The sequence below is a fragment of the Acinonyx jubatus genome, chromosome A1 (genome assembly GCF_027475565.1).
Source record: "Acinonyx jubatus isolate Ajub_Pintada_27869175 chromosome A1, VMU_Ajub_asm_v1.0, whole genome shotgun sequence".
Classification (NCBI taxonomy): domain Eukaryota; kingdom Metazoa; phylum Chordata; class Mammalia; order Carnivora; family Felidae; genus Acinonyx; species Acinonyx jubatus.
Genome location: NC_069380.1, coordinates 195382065 through 195401764, shown reverse-complemented (window position 1 = coordinate 195401764; position 19700 = coordinate 195382065). Strand labels below are relative to the sequence as shown.

At 38.3% G+C, this 19700-nt stretch overlaps 1 protein-coding gene across 2 annotated transcripts in view; it reads right to left on the bottom strand.

Annotated features, from left to right (window-relative positions):
• Positions 1 to 19700, bottom strand: part of LOC106981671 (sperm-associated acrosin inhibitor-like) — a 117445-nt gene that overhangs the window by 87832 nt on the left and 9913 nt on the right. Inside the window, exon 1 of one of the 2 annotated variants that reach the window (XM_053200639.1) lies at positions 11220 to 14790. The exons of the other annotated variant lie outside the window; for it this stretch is intronic. Coding sequence (XP_053056614.1) covers positions 11220 to 11402 — 183 coding nt within the window. The 5' untranslated portion in view covers positions 11403 to 14790. Of the gene's footprint in view, positions 1 to 11219; positions 14791 to 19700 lie in introns of those variants that run through there. 2 annotated transcript variants of the gene reach the window in all.

Below are 19700 nucleotides of genomic sequence, written 5' to 3'. Positions count from 1 at the left end.
TTTAAGAAGTTCTGGCAAATATTTTACAATCTTGTTTTCTAGTTAATTAGTTTATAAATAATTGTATTTGTATAATGCAATTGTGGTTAAACTGACTGAGCAGGATTCTTGCAAAAACTAAGTTTGACAAGGAACTGCACACATGGCCTTGGGAGAAAGTTAAGGAGTCTTAATAAAGTTTAGTCAAGCAAAGAATCTTTGTCACAATGTAGAAAGAATTATCTGTTCTAAAATAGTCCATCTTTATTATTCAAACCACAAGTGCTTAAGAGAACTTGGTGTTCCTGGGAAATCGGAGAACTTATCATACTTTTAGAATAACACATCCTTCCTTAAGAGGTAAGCCTCATGTCTTTATTTTAGTAATAGTATGAACTAAGCCTCATTTCACCTGGTCATAACACAATGTTCAATATGGAATTCTTGATTTTTCATGATCTCTAGGTCCCTACCTTGCTATGCAATCCAAGTATTATAATTGAAATCACATGATAGACTTGAGTTTCCATGTATAGTCCTGATTATTTCTTTAACATGCTTTGTGTTAAATATGATAGTAGGTGCCATGACCAGGGATGTAGGAATGGATATGGCAATAAAAAAGGATAACCACAACAGATGAACACAGGGAAAGGGAAGGAAAAATAAAAACAGAGGGAGGCAAACCATAAGAGACTCTTAAATACAGAGAACAAATTAAGGGTTGCTAGAGGGGAGGTGGGGGGGGGGATTGGCTAAATGGGTGATGGGATGAAGGACACTTATTAGGAGGAGCACTGGGTGTTATCTGTAAGTAATGAATCACTGGGTTCTACTCCCGAAACCAATACTACACAGTATGTTAACTAACTTGAATTTAAATAAATAAATTTTCAAAAAAGGATAAAGAGATTGTTCTACTAAGACAGAAAAATTGCCGTTATTGTTCTATTCTAATCCATCAGTTCTCAACTGAAGAGGTGAATCAGACTCTGTCATGCAATTTAAGTGTGTATGTGTGTGTGTGTGTGTGTGTGTGTGTGTGTGTGTGTGTGTGTGATATGTCTGAGTCACACTCTGGATCCACTGAATCAGAATTTTTGGGAGGAAGGGGAGACAGACATGTACATTTAAAAAAAAATTTTTTTTCCCAGAATTACTCACTTTAAGTTCATCTTTTTCACATTTGTTTCTTCTTGCTAGTTAATAAGTAGAACACACTTCTATGGAACCGAATAATAATTTATCAATCAAACAAATCAGTGGTAAATCATGCTATCATGCCATAGCTGTACAGCCTCTTAGAAATGAAATATTTTGGCCTGCAAAGTGTTCTTGGTCTTTGGTGACCTGGTGACTTTGCCTTGGTGTCACATGTAAATAGATCATTTGCAAAGTGACTTCATAATGGGCTCTCAGGTTCTCAGAAGGGGTTGGAACTCTCAGTTCATCAAGAGAATTGAGCCTTTGAGGATTTGCTAGGAAGTTCTTGACAGAGGGAACGCCACTAGATGAATCACATTGTTCCTTTTGGGAGAAGATGAAAACTTTCTTTGTGGCTATTTTGGCTACCGGTTATTTCTCATGTAAGGATTTGTCAAAGAACTTTGGGGAGGGAGTAAACATCTGATCTTCCAAGGAAAGTAACAAGCCAATAATAACTGTTTTCTAGATGTATGGATTTTTGAAACTTGAAATTTCTCTCAGAGATGAATTTATTACCTCAGCTAGAATGAATATCAGTGGTGAATCCAGTTTTCAATATTCCAAAAACTCTGCCATAGACAGGCTCAGACTTGAGACAGCTTAAAGAATGCTTTATGAGAGGTGTAATCACCATTGGACAAATAATTTGGTCTGTTGAGTTGATAGTCAATTTCATTTCTCTTCTCTTCGTAATACTTTCCCACTATACTCCCACACACTGGCATTGAGTATGTGTGTGTGTGTGTGTGTGTGTGTGTGCGCATGTGCATATTCAAATACCTTCTACACAAAGCAGTATCAGTTTCTAACATGGCTTATTATTAGAGCACAGCCTGATGTTATCAAATCTCAAGAGAGGGCTTAGCTCTTCAAATTAACTCCAGCAAAATTGGTAAGGAAACCCATGAGGCGAAATTAAATCTGCCAGCGGAGATTTGATCTGGTGAAGTAGAAGGGTAGGCAAGGAGGACACTCAGCTGTAGCAGCTGAAAGAAGTCAAGGCTGTTAAGTAGAATATAAAGTATGAAGGTTATAGGAACCATTTGAGTAAGCAGTTGTTGACACAGAGATCCCAAACAGAGCAAGAGCCTTCCTTATAAGCACATTGAGTTTAAAAAGAAGATATTTAAGACAGGCAATAGTCAAAAAAGAATGCAGGTATCTAAGATTACTGTCAGCAGGTAGCCAGTCTATCAAGAAGTAGACTTTCTCTAAAATGGGTCTACACAATGTCTGAGCAGCCCAACTGTGGGTGATATACTGAGTCCCAGAGGATGAATCTCTCCTGACTAAAGCCAACATTAAACCTAGGAATGGGTTATGGTTGAATTCTCAGGTGGGACAGTAAGTGTGCTTGCGGAGTGCTTTGGGAACCAGGCACGGCTAGGCAAATCTTACTTGAAGGAGCCACATATTTTTCTATGATTTTCATGGTTATTAATTTAGATGGGATTCCTTAACGGGTTAATTAACTGTTCACATCTAAATACTATATTTTTTACTTGATCCTTTTTCCTAAACATTTTTGTTTCAGATATTTTTGGTAACAGGCCACACAAGGTAAGTTTTCTACTTCCTACGTGAGAATGATTTTTACAGTCTTAGGCTTCTAGTATTTCTATTAGGTTGAACCATATTAAACCACATGAAATTGCTAATATTTGATCATTTCTGATATACGTGATGGCAATGCATATAGTTCAATCTACCCAACTCTGTCAAAAGAGATCCTAGGGTAAACCAGGACTCATCCCTGTCTTTACTGCACCTCTATTTCCTTATATACCACCAGCAATTAAAACTCCTAATTTCTGGGGTTTTTCCCTCCTTCTAAATTCATTGCTGTTGCTTGCATTTAAGTTCTCCTCACTTCTTGCCTATATTATTACAGTGGCCACCTAATTGTCTTTCTGTACTGAGTCTGATCCAGGAGTTGGCAAAAGATGGCCGCTTTATTTTTAGAAAAAGAGTTTTACTGGAATGCAGCCATGCTCATTAGTTTATGCATCGGCTCTGGCTGCTTTTAGGCTATGTGAGTTGAGTAGTTGCAACAGAGACCATATGGCTTAAAAATTATAAAATACTTGCTACCTAGCTCTTCATAGGAAAAGTCTGTCAATCCCTATACTAATCTTTTCCACACTGTTAAATATAGGCCTTCTAAAATACAAATCTGATTGAGACATCTCTCTCCTTAGAACGGTGACTTCTAGTACGGGTGGGAGATAAACCTTTTTGCATGACTTAGAATACCTTCTTTAATGCAACATTTCTCCCTGAAAGGAGAATACCCTTTTCTCACCTTAGGTTCTAGGTGACTTAAATTATTTTGGGCTCCAAGCTATTCCAATTTTGTCTTTGTGTATATAATTCCCTCTAATTAAATTATCCTTCTTTTCATACTCATATTCAATTTTAGAAATCATTTTCATCTCTTAAGAGTACACCAAAGAAAAACTTTTTTTGGTAAAGCCTCTCCAAACAAATCATGTAGCCTTGCTCATTAAAAAAGGAGATGACAGACATAAACAGTATTTCTCAAAAAGTAACTTGAGTACCCTCTAGTAATATTAGTGATGATTTTAGCTAATTTAACAGTGAATATTTTGGTTGTAATCATTATAACTGTTCTTTGATGTGTGTTAGAAAAAATGTAATTACAACTTCAAATCCAAGATATCATGGATATTAACGTTTAGGACATTTCTAGGATGAGTAGTCAAGTTTAAAAAGGAAACCCATTCAGTAAAAAATACTTTTAAAGAAAAAATGGCATAGGAATTTGGAAGGAATCATGACCCAAGGGACTGAAGTTGGCAAACATTGCTGTAGGCAATGAGAGCCACTGAAGTTTTGTAGATATGGTAGCACCCTGATCTACGGATATCTAAATATTATGTGATCTGAGTCAATGGAGTAGGAAATTGTGGCAGCCCATTCCTTTATCTGCTCATTACATGGTGCTTATGAACTTTCCAGGCCCCCCTGTAGACAATTTACTCTGTCACTCAACTTCCTCTGGATCCAGCTTATTCCAACTCTGGGACTATGAAGGAAGAAAAATAAAATGGGGAGATATTGAAGAAATCTTGTCTCACTATTCCAGCCTCCTAATCCCCAGAGGATTGGTCTATAGTGAATACCAGAGTAGGACCATGCAGGGTATTCCAATCTAAGAACCACAGTTAAAGGGGGTTTTGATGAACTAACATGATTCCAGAAGCACTTCAACAGTGGTTGTAGTCATTTTTTGTCACTTCCCAGAATGTTCTCTTTCCCTTCTACCAGATACATATTACACAGCCAAAGGTCAGGGCTATATGGCCTCAGCTGCCTTTTAAGTGGAAACCCCAAAGGCTCCAGCTGCTGAATTTAAAATAAGGAAGTTTTGATGTTTAAAGTGTGAAAGAAGACATATTTTATCATTATCTCCTGTCTGCACAAAATAAAACTCCCAAGCACTTATATTAGAAGCCATTAAGAGATCATTACAGGATAGAGTTTGACCTGTGAGTTTTGTTTTAGGACATTCCATGCGGTTACTATCAAAAGAAGACCATACAACAAAAATCTATATGCTCCATAAGAGCCAGCCCATTATGTGCTTCTAATAATGTTACGTATTCTAATTCCTGCGTGTACTGCTTCGCTAACATGTAAGTGAAAACACCAAACCCAAAACAGAAACTTGTTTTGAGAACTTAATGTGTAGCTGACTGGTAATATATGGAACTTTTGAATCACTATACTTTACACCTGAAACTAACTCTGTATGTTAACTACACTGGAATTAAAATTAAAAGAAAAAAAAAAGCAACCCTTCTACGCATTTTGGAATGTGTGTGCAAAACCCTCAAGATGTGATTCTGGAAACTAGAAGTGTCCTTGGAGTTTCACTCCAGCCGGCTGAACCTCAGGGGGATGGTGGTAACAGGTACTGAGCAACTGAGATTCTGAGTCCTACCTCCAACTCCAGCAGAGAAGTCCCCCTCTCCCTGTTCTGAACATTAGGTTTCAAAGTGAGATTATATGTGAAAAAAGTTTCTGTTCCTAAAATGTTTGAAAATCAAAGCTGTGAGAAAAATCACCCTTTTCAAGATAAGACTATGGCAATAAGTCTCAGTACTCAGTCAGAAGACCTTGGGTTGAGTCCTGCCCCTGCAGGGCCAAGTGATCCTGGGAAGTCTTGTAACCCCTCCATAACTCAAGTTCTCAGCCAGAAATCTGAAATAATATTTCCTGCTTTACTTGCTAAATACGCTGTGACAACACTGATGCTTCTTTCCTGATACTTTCAAACATACGAAGCTCTCTGCTGCTTCAGGACCTTTGGGCAAACCATCCTCTCCTGCAGAAGAGTGTATGCTTTTCACAGGACTGGTTGTGTCTCATTGTTTCGGCTTCAGTCTAAATATTTCTCCATTACAGATGCCTCCCCTGGCCATCCTGTCTAAAGTAGATTTACTTCTGGTATTTTTCATGTTACTATGCCTCTGTTACCTTCATAATTCTTACCAGATATTTTATTTTTATGTTTCTGTACCTTTGGTTTTGGCCTATCAACAAACATAAGCTCCATGAAGTCAGAGGGCAATACAACCTAGGACAGGTAACTTAACCTAAGCAATTACCCGAGAAGTTGACGGTGAGAACTGAAAAAGCTAAGGCCTAAAAGGAGCTTAGCATAATGCTTGTCATATATCACCAGTGTCCTTGTTGTGTTGCTTCCACCTAGATGACTTACCAACCTGGTTTGCCTGAGACTGAGGGTTTTCCTGGGGTGTGAGACTTTGAGTGCCAAAAGAGAACGGTCTCAGACAAATCGAAATAACTAGTCACCTCACCATCAGCAGGCTTTCCTATCTAGCCCCTTAGTTCTCCTTCCATATTTACCAACTTTTTCTTTCCCTCAGAAATATAACCTGTACCATCGTCATCCTCAACTAGTGCAACAGTACCTTCCAGACAACCTCAAAACCGCATCAAATAGACTTCCTATGTAGTGGTCACGATAAGCTCATGGCACATGCTGAGATCCCTTAGAAGAAAAAGAAATTGTACAGACTACCCCTTCTCCCAAATTTATTAGTAGCTCTCCACTTCCATCCTTCCTTCAAACTTACTGTTTACCCTCTTCCCTAGGATCCCAAGGTTTCGGGGAAGTGAAAAATAACTTCTTTATTGCTAAGAATTTATTTTTAGGATTTTAATTTAAAAACAGAGTGAATCATAAATTCATAAATTCACTGTTTTAAAGTGTACAATCCAGTGGTCATTAGCATATTTGCACCACTATCTAATTTCAGAATAAATTTCATCGAAAGTCTGTATCCCTTCTACCATCCCTCCAGTACCTGGCACTCACTGGTCTACTTTCGTCTTGATGGGTTTGCTTATTCTGAACAATTAGTATGAATGGAATCATACAATACGTGGCTTTTTGTTTCTGGCTTCTGTCATTCAGCATAAGGTTATCAAAGTGCATCCATGTTGTAGAATATACCACTTCTTCATGCCTTTTTATGGTGAAGTAATCGTCTATTGTATGGCTATACCACACCGTTTTTATTTGTCCATTAATGGGCATTGGGTTGTTTACATTTTGGGCTATTGTGAATAATGTTGCTCTGAACATTCATGTACAGGGTTTTGTGTGGACATATGTTTTCATTTCTCTTAGACATATATCTAGGAGCGGAATTTCTGGGTCATATACTAACTCTATGTTTAACAGTTTGATGGACTGCCTAACTGTTTTCCAAAGCAGCTGCAACAGTTTACAATCCCACAAGCCATGCATGAGGCCTCAATTTCTCCACATTCTCACCGACCCTTGTTATTCTTCATCTTTTTTATGATAACCATCCTAATGGGTGTGAAGTGGTGTCTTGTGGCTGTGATTTGCATTTCTCTAGTGACAAATGATGTTTAATATCATCTCATGGACCAATTAACCATTTGTTCAATGCCTATTCAAATCCTTTCCTCACCTCTCAATAACATTATTCACCTTTTTATGGTTAAGTTGTAAGAGTTCTTCATATATTCTGGATACACGTTCCTTATCAGGTATTTATTTGCACTATTTTCTCCCATTCTGTGGGTTGTCTTTTCACTTTATTAATGATGTCCTCTGAAGCACAAAATATTTTCATTTGATGATGTTTAATTTATTGTTGCTATGCTTTCATTGTCATATCTAAGAAAGCAGTGCTTTAGCCCAAGGTCCCAGAGATTTACTCCTCTGTTTTCTTGTAAGAGGCTTATACTTATTTTTTATATACTTATGTCTTTGACCCATTTTGAGTTAATTTTTGTACATGTATGAGGTAGGATATCCAACTGCATTGTTTCATACGTGGATATCCAATTGTCCCAGCACTGTTCGTTGAAGACTGTTCTTTCCCCACTGAATTGTCTTAGCACCCTTGTTGAAATCAATTGATCACAAATATAAGGGTTTATTTCTGGACTCTAAATTCTATTCCAGGTTTGTATACCTATCCTTATATTGATACGACACTGTCTTGACTACTGAAGTTTGCCATCAGCTTTGAAACTAGGAAGGATATATTCTTCAACTTTGTTCTATTACTAATCGTCTTGGCTATTCTGGGCCCTATCCTTAGAAAGTTATAAAGGTGTTCTCAAAGAGTAATGTATGGATCAGTTTAGCGTAATAAAGAGAAACATGCTAGGGAAAAATTAGATATTCTAACAATTGATGATTGGCTTCAATAATCTGTAGTACATCTGTAGTCAATACTTCTTAGGAAACAAGTCAGGGAAGCAGTTGTGTCATTGTTTATAGGAGTTCTACAAATATCAATGCTCCAATGCCCTCTGACTTTGCTGGAAAGAAATTTAGTATTTTCTAAGGTTTTCATTTTCTAAGTAGTTCTTAGACAAGTACAAAGACATTAGTAGCCCTGGAGGGAAATATATTTTTCTCAGATAAAATCTGCTCCTTTTCCTATTGTGGTACCACCACTTAAATACCCTTGTCCATATTCATCTTCCTGGTGTTTGGTACACCTATGTCCTACTGCTAATCTTTTTGTCTCAGGCCAGTGGGAAATCCATTCAGCTTGCCCTCCCTGGTCATTTTAGAGAGTTCACATGTAAGAATTATCTGAGTCCCCAGCTGTCACATATATCTCCTTTAGCCTGAAGTTTCTTTCTTCTCAGATTTTCATTCCAAATGTGGGGCCAGGACACACTCATGATAAGCTGAGGGCACCAAGCACAACTTTATGTTATCTGCATGTGTGCCTCCCTCTCTCCTTCAGGTTCTAGTTCAGGTTCTGCCAGTACATTGTTTCTGCATCCTGGGGAAGTCAGAAGGTTGATCTGCTTAAGCACACTGAAGACTTTTGTCTCAACATTTTGTTTAAAGGCTCATCCTTTTTGAGCCATGTATGATAAAAAGAAAGTTTACTAGATATTATGTATTTGGTTTTCTAAAAATAAGCATGACACAATGTTGAGCTAAAAAAAGGAAAATATAAGGATATAAAATGATATGTACTGTATGATCAGACTTTTGAAAAATACATTTATTACGTCTACAGGAAAATATAAAATATATGAAAGAGAATACATGATGGGGATCTTTTGAATACTTATAAATAAACCTAACGTAACTTTTGTGCCTATTATATGCCAGGCACTGTGCATGCTACTCCATAGTAATTATCTCATTCAATATTCAAAACGATCCTAGGAAGGAGGTATTGGTGTTAACTACCATTTTGTAGATGATAAAACTGAGGTTGAGGGTAATTTAGGGATGCATCAAGAAGTCCTGGTTCACTAGGGGAGAAACCAAGAGACAAGTATACCAATCTGACATCCAGAACCTTCAAGCTAAACTTCGCATTAACTTTAAAAAAATTTTTTTTAATGTTTATTTAGTTTTGAGAGACAGAGAGAGAGAGAGAGAGAGAGAGAGAGAGAAACAGAGAGAGAGACACAACATGAACCAGGGAGGAGCAGAGGGATAGGGAGACACAGAATCAGGAGCAGGCTCCAGGCTGTCAGCACAGAGCCTGATGCAGGGCTCGGACTCCTGCAAGATCATGACCTGAGCTGAAGTCAGACGCTTAATCGACTGAGCCACCCAGGTGCCCCTAAACTTCGCATTATCTTATCTCATGATTAGAATCTCTATTTGGGTAGAGTTTTAGGATTTTTCAGAACAATTTCTCATATTTATCTATTTGTCTCATGAATATTTAATAGGCATCTAGTAAGTTCAAGATACTGTGCTAGGTGCAGAAATAGAATATAAAGCCTGCCACAGCTTAGAAAGTACTTTCCCAAACAGGGCACCTATGAGACCCACACCAAAACTGTGTGGTAGGAAGGGATGCGATTGATTATTCCCTTTTTTTGCATATAAAAAGAAAAGACTCCAAAGTTAATTGTTGCCTAATGTGAATTAGTAAGTATTTGCAAAACATTAATGTTTTTATTATTTCCCAGTAGCTCCTCTGTGGCTATTAATTTTTTTTAAAAAATGGTCCACTTTTTCACGAAAAATACAATAGCAAAAGCCTACTGACTATAATTTAGCACAAACTGTCATCATTGGCTTGCTGTCGTTTCTTACAGTATTTCTGCTGAAGACGACAAATATCTTCTGTTTTCCACATTGCTGTATTAATCTTGCTCTTGACCACTATGTCCTTTGCCCCCACCAATAAAAATCCTTTCTGCCTGCAGTTCATAGAGAACGTTCACAGTGAGCCTCAAAGAGTTTTCTTAGTAGGTAGCCATAATCGTGGCAGATTATGGTAATTCTGGTTCAGAAAAGTGAACAAAGTTCCTCAGGGTACCTCAGGGAATCATTTTTGTCCCTCCCTATACTTCTTAATATACAGGTTCACTCATTTGCTAAAAGCTCTAATAATTTTTCCCCATGATTTCAAAGTAGAAGAGTCACCAGGGTGAAGGAAGAGTGAGGGTAGAGCATACCTTTATAGCTGTGTGCTGTTTAAATCAGGGGTTTACAAATCAAGGCCTCCCTTCCCTTAAAATCCTTACTAAAATACAGCTAGATTAGAAGAGAAGGTTATATTGAATACAAATAGTCTCTAAATGTTTATATCAATTTCTCTTAGAGCTTTGAAACACACTTTGACAATTCAATACAGTGGAAAATGCAGAACGACTAAAAACTCTCAGAATAAGACCTGATTTTCCTTCATTCGTCAGGACTGAACCCATTTGAATTAAACATCCTCTTTCTTTCAAAAAGTGGAATTCATTACATCACTTTATTTTTAAAAAATCAATAAATCTTATGCTATGGAAAGCCCCTCTGTAACTCAAGATATATTTAATGAGATGTGCCAGAATTGTGTTTGTTTCTAGAAATACAGAGCTGAGTTGAAAGTGACCCCTGACTTTGAGCCACTCACAGTCTGTTATGCTAATTGGACAATTCATTCATTTATTCAATAAATATTCTTTAAGTACTTATGAGAATGAGAGATTTGGTTAAATTCTGGGACCTCAGTGGTAATCAAAACAGGTCCATGTCTTCGTGCAGTTTACAGTCCAGCAAGGGAGCAAAAAAATGAATGATTATTTAAAAATATGACAATGTGGGGGTGGAGCCAAGATGGGGGAACAGCATGAAAGTTTTTTGTGTGTCTCGAGTCCATGAAATACAGCCAGACCAACACTAAACCATCCTGCACACCTCGAAAACTGATTGGAGGATTAATACAACAATCTACACAACCTAAACCACAGAATTCAGCAGGACGCGGCATACAGAGGTGAACTTGGGGAGCGAGAAGCTGCGGGAAGGGAGCCGCTTTTGCGGGCGGAGAGAAGACAGAGACAGGGGGTGGGGGGGAGAATATGAGAAAAGCACCCCTCCCCAAAAGAAGATGGAGAGAAAGTGGAAAATTGGAAACAGCCCCAGGGACTAAACTAAAAAGGGAGAAAGGAGAAAGGAGAGGGTTAAACTCCATTGAGACTGTAAACAAGGGGAGCGCAAAGGCTGCAACTCTGCATCTACATACCTGGCGGTGCTCTGGTGGGAAAGGTGAACCCCCAGGAACAGAGTGGGGTCCAGGAGGTTCTTGGACCACACGGGAAAAAGCGGTTCCACTGCTGGAAGGACATTTGGTGGAGACTGTTGAAGCCACCTGGTCCCAGCAGACCCCAGAGAAGGGCCACATTCGCTGGTGCTGGAACAATGTCATTAAGGGTGAAGCCTGGTGCCAGATGTGTGTTGTGATTTTTCCATAATCCCTGAAATACTGCTGCTACACTATCTCGCGAACTTTTTCTGGGCCGGGCAGGCACCTGGCCGCAGTCTCGGGGCACCGGCAGCAGCAGGGTCCAGCAAGCGTTCCTGGGTGCAGCCGACATTCAGCCATTGCTCATTGGCCATCGCTCCGTGAGACCCGCTCGCAGAGGGGCGGAACGGGTCAAAGCCGCAGTCCTTCGGAAGTAAGGGGTCAGGGAAAACAGCCGCATCTGAGACAAAACTCAGGAGAGAGGTACTGCCTGGGGCTGGCTTGGTCACGGACAGTGAAAAAGCGGGGAGTGGATGAAAGCTGAAGACAGAGGATGGGTGCGTGATTGCTGATGGGAAGAATAGAGTTCCGATAGTAGAGACAGGCCATTTTCACTGCTCCCGCGCACGTGCATACACACCTGCGAGCATCACAACGGTCCACCCCAGTAGGCTAGCAGCGCCATCTAGTGGTGAAAGGAGCAATTACACTGAGCCCCGCCGAACTGGGCCAACCTTGCCATTCAAGAACAAGTATCACTGTCTGCTTAGTTTATGGACTATAAAGTGCTTCATAGTCTGACATCTAGGGGAAAACAAAGTAATTTCAGTCCTATTTCAATCTGTTAGCAGGTCCATCTATTCAATTTTCTTTCTTTCTTTCTTTCTTTCTTTTTTTCACTTCTTTTCCTTGAATACAGAAAGAGAAAAAATTCACTTTTATTTTCAATTTTTATTAAAAATATTTTTAATTGTTTTGCTATATTTTTTACTTTTATGTAAATTTTTTCAAGTTCTATTTTACCTCCATCATTTGTAGTCTACTTCAGTGTATTCACTTTTCCAAATTTTCAAACGATTTGTTTTTTGTTTCATTTCTTTTTCTTAAATACAGAAAGAGAAATTCATTTTTATTTTTAATTTTTATTAAAAATATTTTTCTTAAAATTTTTTCCACTATACTCTTTATTTTTGTGTATTTTTTTTCAAATTCTATTTTACTCCCATCATTTCATTTTAGTTTACTTCAGTGTATTCATTTTTTCAAATTCTCAAATGATTTCCTCCCCCCCCCAACTTTTTTCTCTAATCTATCAAACCACTTTCAACACCCAGACCAAAACACATCTAGGATCTAGTATCATTTATTCGATTTGTGTGTGTGTGTTTTTAATTTTTTAATTTTAATATTTTTTTAATTTTAATTTTTCTACCTCATTAATTCCTTTTATCCCATCAAAATGACAAAACAAAGGAATTCACCCCAAAAGAAAGAGCACGAAGAAACGACAGCCAGGGATTTAACCAACACGGATACAAGCAAGATGTCTGAACCAGAATTTAGAATCACAATAATAATAATACTAGCTGGAGTCGAAAATAGATTAGAATCCCTTTCTGTGGAGATAAAAGAAGTAAAAACTAGTCAGGATGAAATAAAAAAATGCTATAACTGAGTTGCAATCATGGATGGATGCCACAGCAGCAAGGACGGATGAGGCAGAACAGAGAATCAGTGATACAGAGGACAAACTTATGAAGAATAATGAAGCAGAAAAAAAGAGGGAGATCAAGGTAAAACAGCATGATTTAAGAATTAGAGAAATCAGTGACTTGTTAAAAAGGAACAACATCAGAATCATAGAGGTCCCAGAAGAGGAAGAGAGAGAAATAGGGGTAGAAGGGTTATGTGAGCAAATCATAGGGGAAAACTTTCCTAACGTGGGGAAAGACACAGACATCAAAATCCAGGAAGCACAGAGGACCCCCATTAGATTCAACAAAAGCCAACCATCAACAAGGCATATCATAGTCAAATTCACAAAATACTCAGGCAAGGAGAGAATCATGAAAGCAGCAAGGGAAGAAAAGTCCCTAACCTACAAGGGAAGACAGATCAGGTTTGCAGCAGACCTATCCCCAGAAACTTGGCAGGCAGAAAGGAGTGGCTGGATATATTTAGTGTGTTGAATGAGAAAGATATGCAGCCAAGAATTCTTTAACCAGCAAGGCTGTCATTCAAAATAGAAGGAGAGATAAAAAGTTTCCCAGACAAACAAAAATTAAAGGAGTTTGTGACCACTAAACCAGCCCTGCAAGAAATTTTAAGGGGGACTCTCTGAGGGGAGAAAAGATGAAAAAAAATTTATATACATTTATGTACATATATATGTAAATAAATAAATACCAAAAGCAACAAACATTAGAAAGGACCAGAGAACACCATCAGAAACTCCAACTCTACAAGCATGATAATGGCAATAAATTCATACCTTTTAGTTCTCACTCTAAATGTCAATGGACTCAATGCTCCAATCAAGAGACAGAGGGTAACAGAATGAATAAGAAAACAAGATCCATCTATATGCTGTTTACAAGAGACCCACTTTAGACCTAATGACACTTTCAGATTGAAAATAAGGGGATAGAGAACCATCTATCATGTTAATGGTCAACAAAAGAAAGCCGGAGTAGCCACACTTATATCAGACAATCTAGACTTTAAAATAAAGACTGTATCAAGAGATGCAGAGGGCATTATATCATAATCAAGGGGTCTATCCACCAAGAAGACCTAACAATTGTAAACATTTATGCGCCAAATGTGAAAGCACCCAAATATATATATCAATTAATCACAAACATAAAGAAACTCATTGATAGTAATACCATAATAGTAGGAGACTTCAACACCCCACTCACAGCAATGGACAGATCATCTAATCAAAAAATCAGCAAGGAAACAATGGCTTTGAATGACACACTGGACCAGATGGACTCCACAGATATATTCAGAATATTTCATCCTAAAGCAGCAGAATATACATTCTTCTCCAGTGCACATGGAACATTCTCCAGAATAGACCATATACTGGGACACAAATCAGCCCTAAGTAAGTACAAAAAAATCGAGATCATACTCTGCATATTTTCAGACCACAACGCTATGAAACTCAAAATCAACCACAAGAAAAAATTTGGAAAGGTAACAAATACTTGGAGACTGAAGAACATCCTACTAAAGAACGAATGGGCTAACCAAGAAGTTAAAGAGGAAATTAAAAAGTATATGGAAGCCAATGAAAATGATAACACCACAACCCAAAACCTCTCGGACGCAGCAAGGCAGTCATAAGAGGAAAGTATATAGCAATCCAGGCCTTCCTAAAGAAGAAAGAAAGGACTCAGATACACAACCTAACCTTACGCCTTACGGAGCTGGAAAAAAAAAAAACAGCAAATAAAACCCAAAACCAGCAGAAAAGACAGAAACTAATAAAGATTAGAGCATAAATTAATGCTATCAAAACCAAACCAAACCAAAACAAAACAAAACAAAAAAAACAAAACAGAACAGATCAAAGAACCTTTGTGGATCAAAGAACCACAAGCTGGTTCTTTGAAAGAATTAACAAAATTGATAAACCACTAGCCAGTTGGATCAAAAAGAAAAAGGAAACAACCTAAATAAATAAAATCAAAAATGAAAGGGGAGAGATCACAACCAACACAGCAGAAATAAAAACAATAATAAGAGAATATTATGAGCAATTATATGCCAATAAAATGGGCACTCTGGAAGAAATGGACAAATTCCTAGAAACATATACATTACCAAAACTGAAACAGGAAGAAATAGAAAATTTGAACCGACCCATAACCAGTAAGGAAATTGAATAGGTAATCAAAAATCTGCCAAAAAACAAGAGTCCAAGGCCAGATGGCTTTCCAGGAGAATTCTACCAAACATTTAAGGAAGAGTTAACACCTATTCTCTTGAAGCTTTTCCAAAAAATAGAAATGAAAGGAAAACTTCCAAACTCTTTCTATGAAGCCAGCATTACCTTGATTCCAAAACCAGACAGAGACCCCACTAAAAAGGAGAACTCCAGACCAATTTCCCTGATAAACATGGATGCAAAAATCCTCAACAAGATATTAGCCAACCAGCTCCAACAATACATTAAAAAAATTATTCACCACGACCAAGTGGGATTTATACCCGGGATGCAGGGCTGGTTCATTATCCGCAAAACAATTAACATGATTTATCACATCAATAAAAGAAAGGACAAGAACCATATGATCCTCTCAATAGGTGCAGAGAAAGCATTTGACAAAATACAGCATCCTTTCTTGATAAAAACCCTCAAGAAAGTAGGGATAGAAGGAGCATATAAGCCATATATGAATGACCCAACACTAATATCATCCTCAATGGGGAAAAACTGAGAGCTTTCCCCCTAAGGTCAGGAACAAGACAGGATGTCCACTCTTACCACTGTTATTCAACATAGTATTGGAAGTCTTAGCCTCAGCAATCAGACAACACAAAAAATAAAATGCATCCAAATCGGCCATCCAAATCGGAGGTCAAACTTACATTCTTCGCAGATGGCACAATACTCTATATGGAAAACCCAGAAGATTCCACCAAAAAACTGCTAGAATTGATTCATGAATTCAGCAAAGTTGCAGGATATAAAATCAACACACAGAAATCGGTTGCATTTCTATACACCAACAATGAAGCGACAGAAAGAGAAATCATGGAATCAATCCCATTTACAGTTGCACCAAAACCCATAAAATACCTAGGAACAAATCTAACCAAAGAGGTGAAAAATCTATACACTGAAAACTATAGAAAGCTTATGAAAGAAATTGAAGAAGACACAAAAAAATGGAAAAAGATTCCATGCTCCTGGATAGGAAGAACAAATATTGTTAAAATGTCGACACTACCCAAAGCAATCTACATATTCAATGCAACCCTATCAAAATAACACCAGCATTCTTCACAGAGCTAGAACAAATAATCCTAAAATTGTATGGAACCAGAAAAGACCCTGAATAGCCAAAGTGATCTTGAAAAAGAAAACCAAAGCAGGAGGCATCATGATCCTGGACTTCAAGCTATACTACAAAGCGGTAATCATCAAGACAGTATGGTACTGGCACAAGAACACTCAGCTCAATGGAACACAATAGAGAACCCAGAAATGGACCCACAAACGTATGGCGAACTAATCTTTGACAAAGCAGGAAAGAACATCCAAAGGAATAAAGACAGTCTCTTCAGCAAGTGGTGCTGGGAAAACTGGACAGTGACATGCAGAAGAATGAACCTGGACCACTTTCTTATATGATACACAAAAATAAACTCAAAATGGATGAAAGACCTCAACGTAAGATAGGAAGCCATCAAAATCCTCGAGGAGAAAGCAGGCAAAAACCTCTTTGATCTTGGCCGCAGCAATTTCTTACTCAACACGTCTCTGGAGGCAAGGGAAACAAAAGCAAAAATGAACTACTGGGACCTCATCAAAATAAAAATCTTCTGCACAGCAAAGGAAACAATCAGCAAAACTAAAAGGCAACCGACAGAATGGGAGAAGATATTTGCAAATGACATATCAGATAAAGGGTTAGTATCCAAAAATCTATGAAGAACTTATCAAACTCAACACCCAAAAAACAAATAATCCAGTGAAGAAATGGGCAAAAGACATGAATAGACACTTCTCTAAAGAAGACATCCAGATGGCCAACTGACACATGAAAAAATGCTCAACTTCACTCATCATCAGGGAAATACAAATCATAACCACAATGAGATACCACCTTACACCTGTCAGAATGGCTAACATTAACAACTCAGGCAACAACAGATGTCAGCGAGGATGCAGAGAAAGGATCTCTTTTGCATTGTTGGTGGCAATGCAAGCTGGTGCAGCCACTCTGGAAAACAGTATGGAGGTTTCTCAAAAAACTAAAAATAGAACTACCCTACGACCCAGCAATTGCACTACTAGGCATTTATCCATGGGATACAGGTGTGCTCTTTTAAAGGGACACGTGCACCCCCATGTTTATGGCAGCACTATCCACAATAACCAAAGTATAGAAAGAGCCCATATGTCCATCGATGGATGAATGGATAAAGAAGATGTAGTATATGTATACAATGGAGTATTACTCGGCAATCAAAAAGAATGAAATCTTGCCATTTGCAACTATGGAACTGGAGGGTATGATGCTAAGTGAAATTAGTCAGAGAAAGACCAAAATCATATGACTTCACTCATATGAGGACTTTAAGAGACAAAACAGATGAACATAAAGGGAAGGGAAACGAAAATAATATAAAAACAGGGAGGAGGATAAAACATAAGAGACTCATAAATATGGAGAATAGCATTACTGGAGGGGTGTGGGAGGGGGGATGGGCTAAATGAATAAGGGGCACTAAGGAATCTACTCCTGAAATCATTGTTGCACTATATGCTAATTTGGATGTAAATTTTGAAAAATAAAAAATTAAAAATAAAATTAAAAAAAGAAAAAAAAATATGACAATGTGAGGAAAAGTACAAGCCCGTGACTTCTAGGAGCCAACCTGGGCATTCTTGCAGGTTATTTAGACTCCTACTCACCACTGGGCCTCGATGTTATTTAACATCAACAATTTCACAGAATGTTAACACCTGGCACAGCCACTCTGTAACCATGATGAATCAAGACAAAGGCAGTACCACTCCATGATCACATCTGAACACAGGCAAAACGTGAACATTATGCAAACTACAGAATACCAGACGTCCTCTACCTGGACTAGTATAAGTGACTGCTGCCTCTCTACCAAGTACAACTTTAGCCTTTGTCTATTCTTCCCTCTTTCAAAATAAGACTTTTAAAGACACCAAAGTGCAGAATGACACCACTCCTGAGGGCATTCAATTTAGAGTAAAGCCAGTTTTCCTTAAAATTTCCCCAAATTAATTTAAAATCCTAAATCCTATAATAAATCCTTTCTAATATCCTTTTATCGAGCTTCTCTGTGGCTTCCCATGTGCATTCTCATTCTTGAAAACAAATCTTATTATTTTTTTATTGAGAATTTTTTTAATATGAAATTTATTGGAAAATTGGTTTCCATACAACACCCAGTGCTCATCCCAACAGGTGCCCTCCTCAATGCCCATCACCCACTTTCCCCTCCCTCCCATCCCCCATCAACCTTTAGTTTGTTCTCAGTTAAGAATCTCTTATGGTTTGGGGCGCCTGGGTGGCACAGTCGGTTAAGCGTCTGACTTCAGCCAGGTCACGATCTCGCGGTCCGTGGGTTCGAGCCCCGCGTCAGGCTCTGGGCTGATGGCTCGGAGCCTGGGGCCTGGTTCTGATTCTGTGTCTCCCTCTCTCTCTGCCCCTCCCCTGTTCATGCTCTGTCTCTCTCTGTCCCAAAAATAAATAAAAAACGTTGAAAAAAAAAAAAAGAATCTCTTATGGTTTGCCTCCTTCCCTCTCTGTAACTTTTTTTTTCCCCTTCCCCTCCCCCATGGTCTTCTGTTAAATTTCTTAGGATCCACATAAGAGTGAAAACATACAGTATCTGTCTTTCTCTGTAGGACTTATTTCACTTAGCCTAACACTCTCCAGTTCCATCCACGTTGCTACAAAAGGCCATATTTCATTCTTTCTCATTGCCAAGTAGTATCCCATTGTATATATAAACCACAACTTCTTTATCCATTTATTAGTTGATGGACATTTAGGCTCTTTCCATAATTTGGCTATTGTTGAAAGTGCTGCTATAAACATTGGGGTACAAGTGCCCCTATGCATCAGCACTCCTGTATCCCTTAGGTAAATTCCCAGCAGTGCTACTGCTGGGTCATAGGGTAGATCTATTTTTATTTTTTTGAGGAACCTCCACACTGTTTTCCAGAGCGGCTGCACCAGTTTGCATTCCCACCAAGAGTGCAAGAGGGTTCCCGTTTCTCCACATCCTCGCCAGCATCTATAGTCTCCTGATTTGTTCATTTTAGCCATTTTGACTGGCGCAAGGTGATATCTCAGTGTGGTTTTGATTTGTATTTCCCTGATGAGGAGTGACGTTGAGCATCTTTTCATGTGGGCAACAAGTCTTAAACCCAACTTGTTCAACTCAAGTGTTCCTGGTGGTCTTTGGCCTGAGGGCGTTGATAAATGCAAAACTTGAAAGTAGCAAAATATTACTCCTTATTGCTCAAAACATTCTTTTCTCACTTCTCCTTCAAGGCATGGGGAGGAGCATGAAGAATATGAAAATAGGTGATATTTGAACTCTTAAGATAGGGAATATTTTATTCATTTATTTTTGTTCACTCCTTGACTCATATGATACCTTGTTCCAAAAATAATTTAAGGTGGCTGATAATTGTTCAGTGGATTCAGAGGTAGAGAGTGGAAGACATCTTTCTGAGAATAGTCATATAAAGAC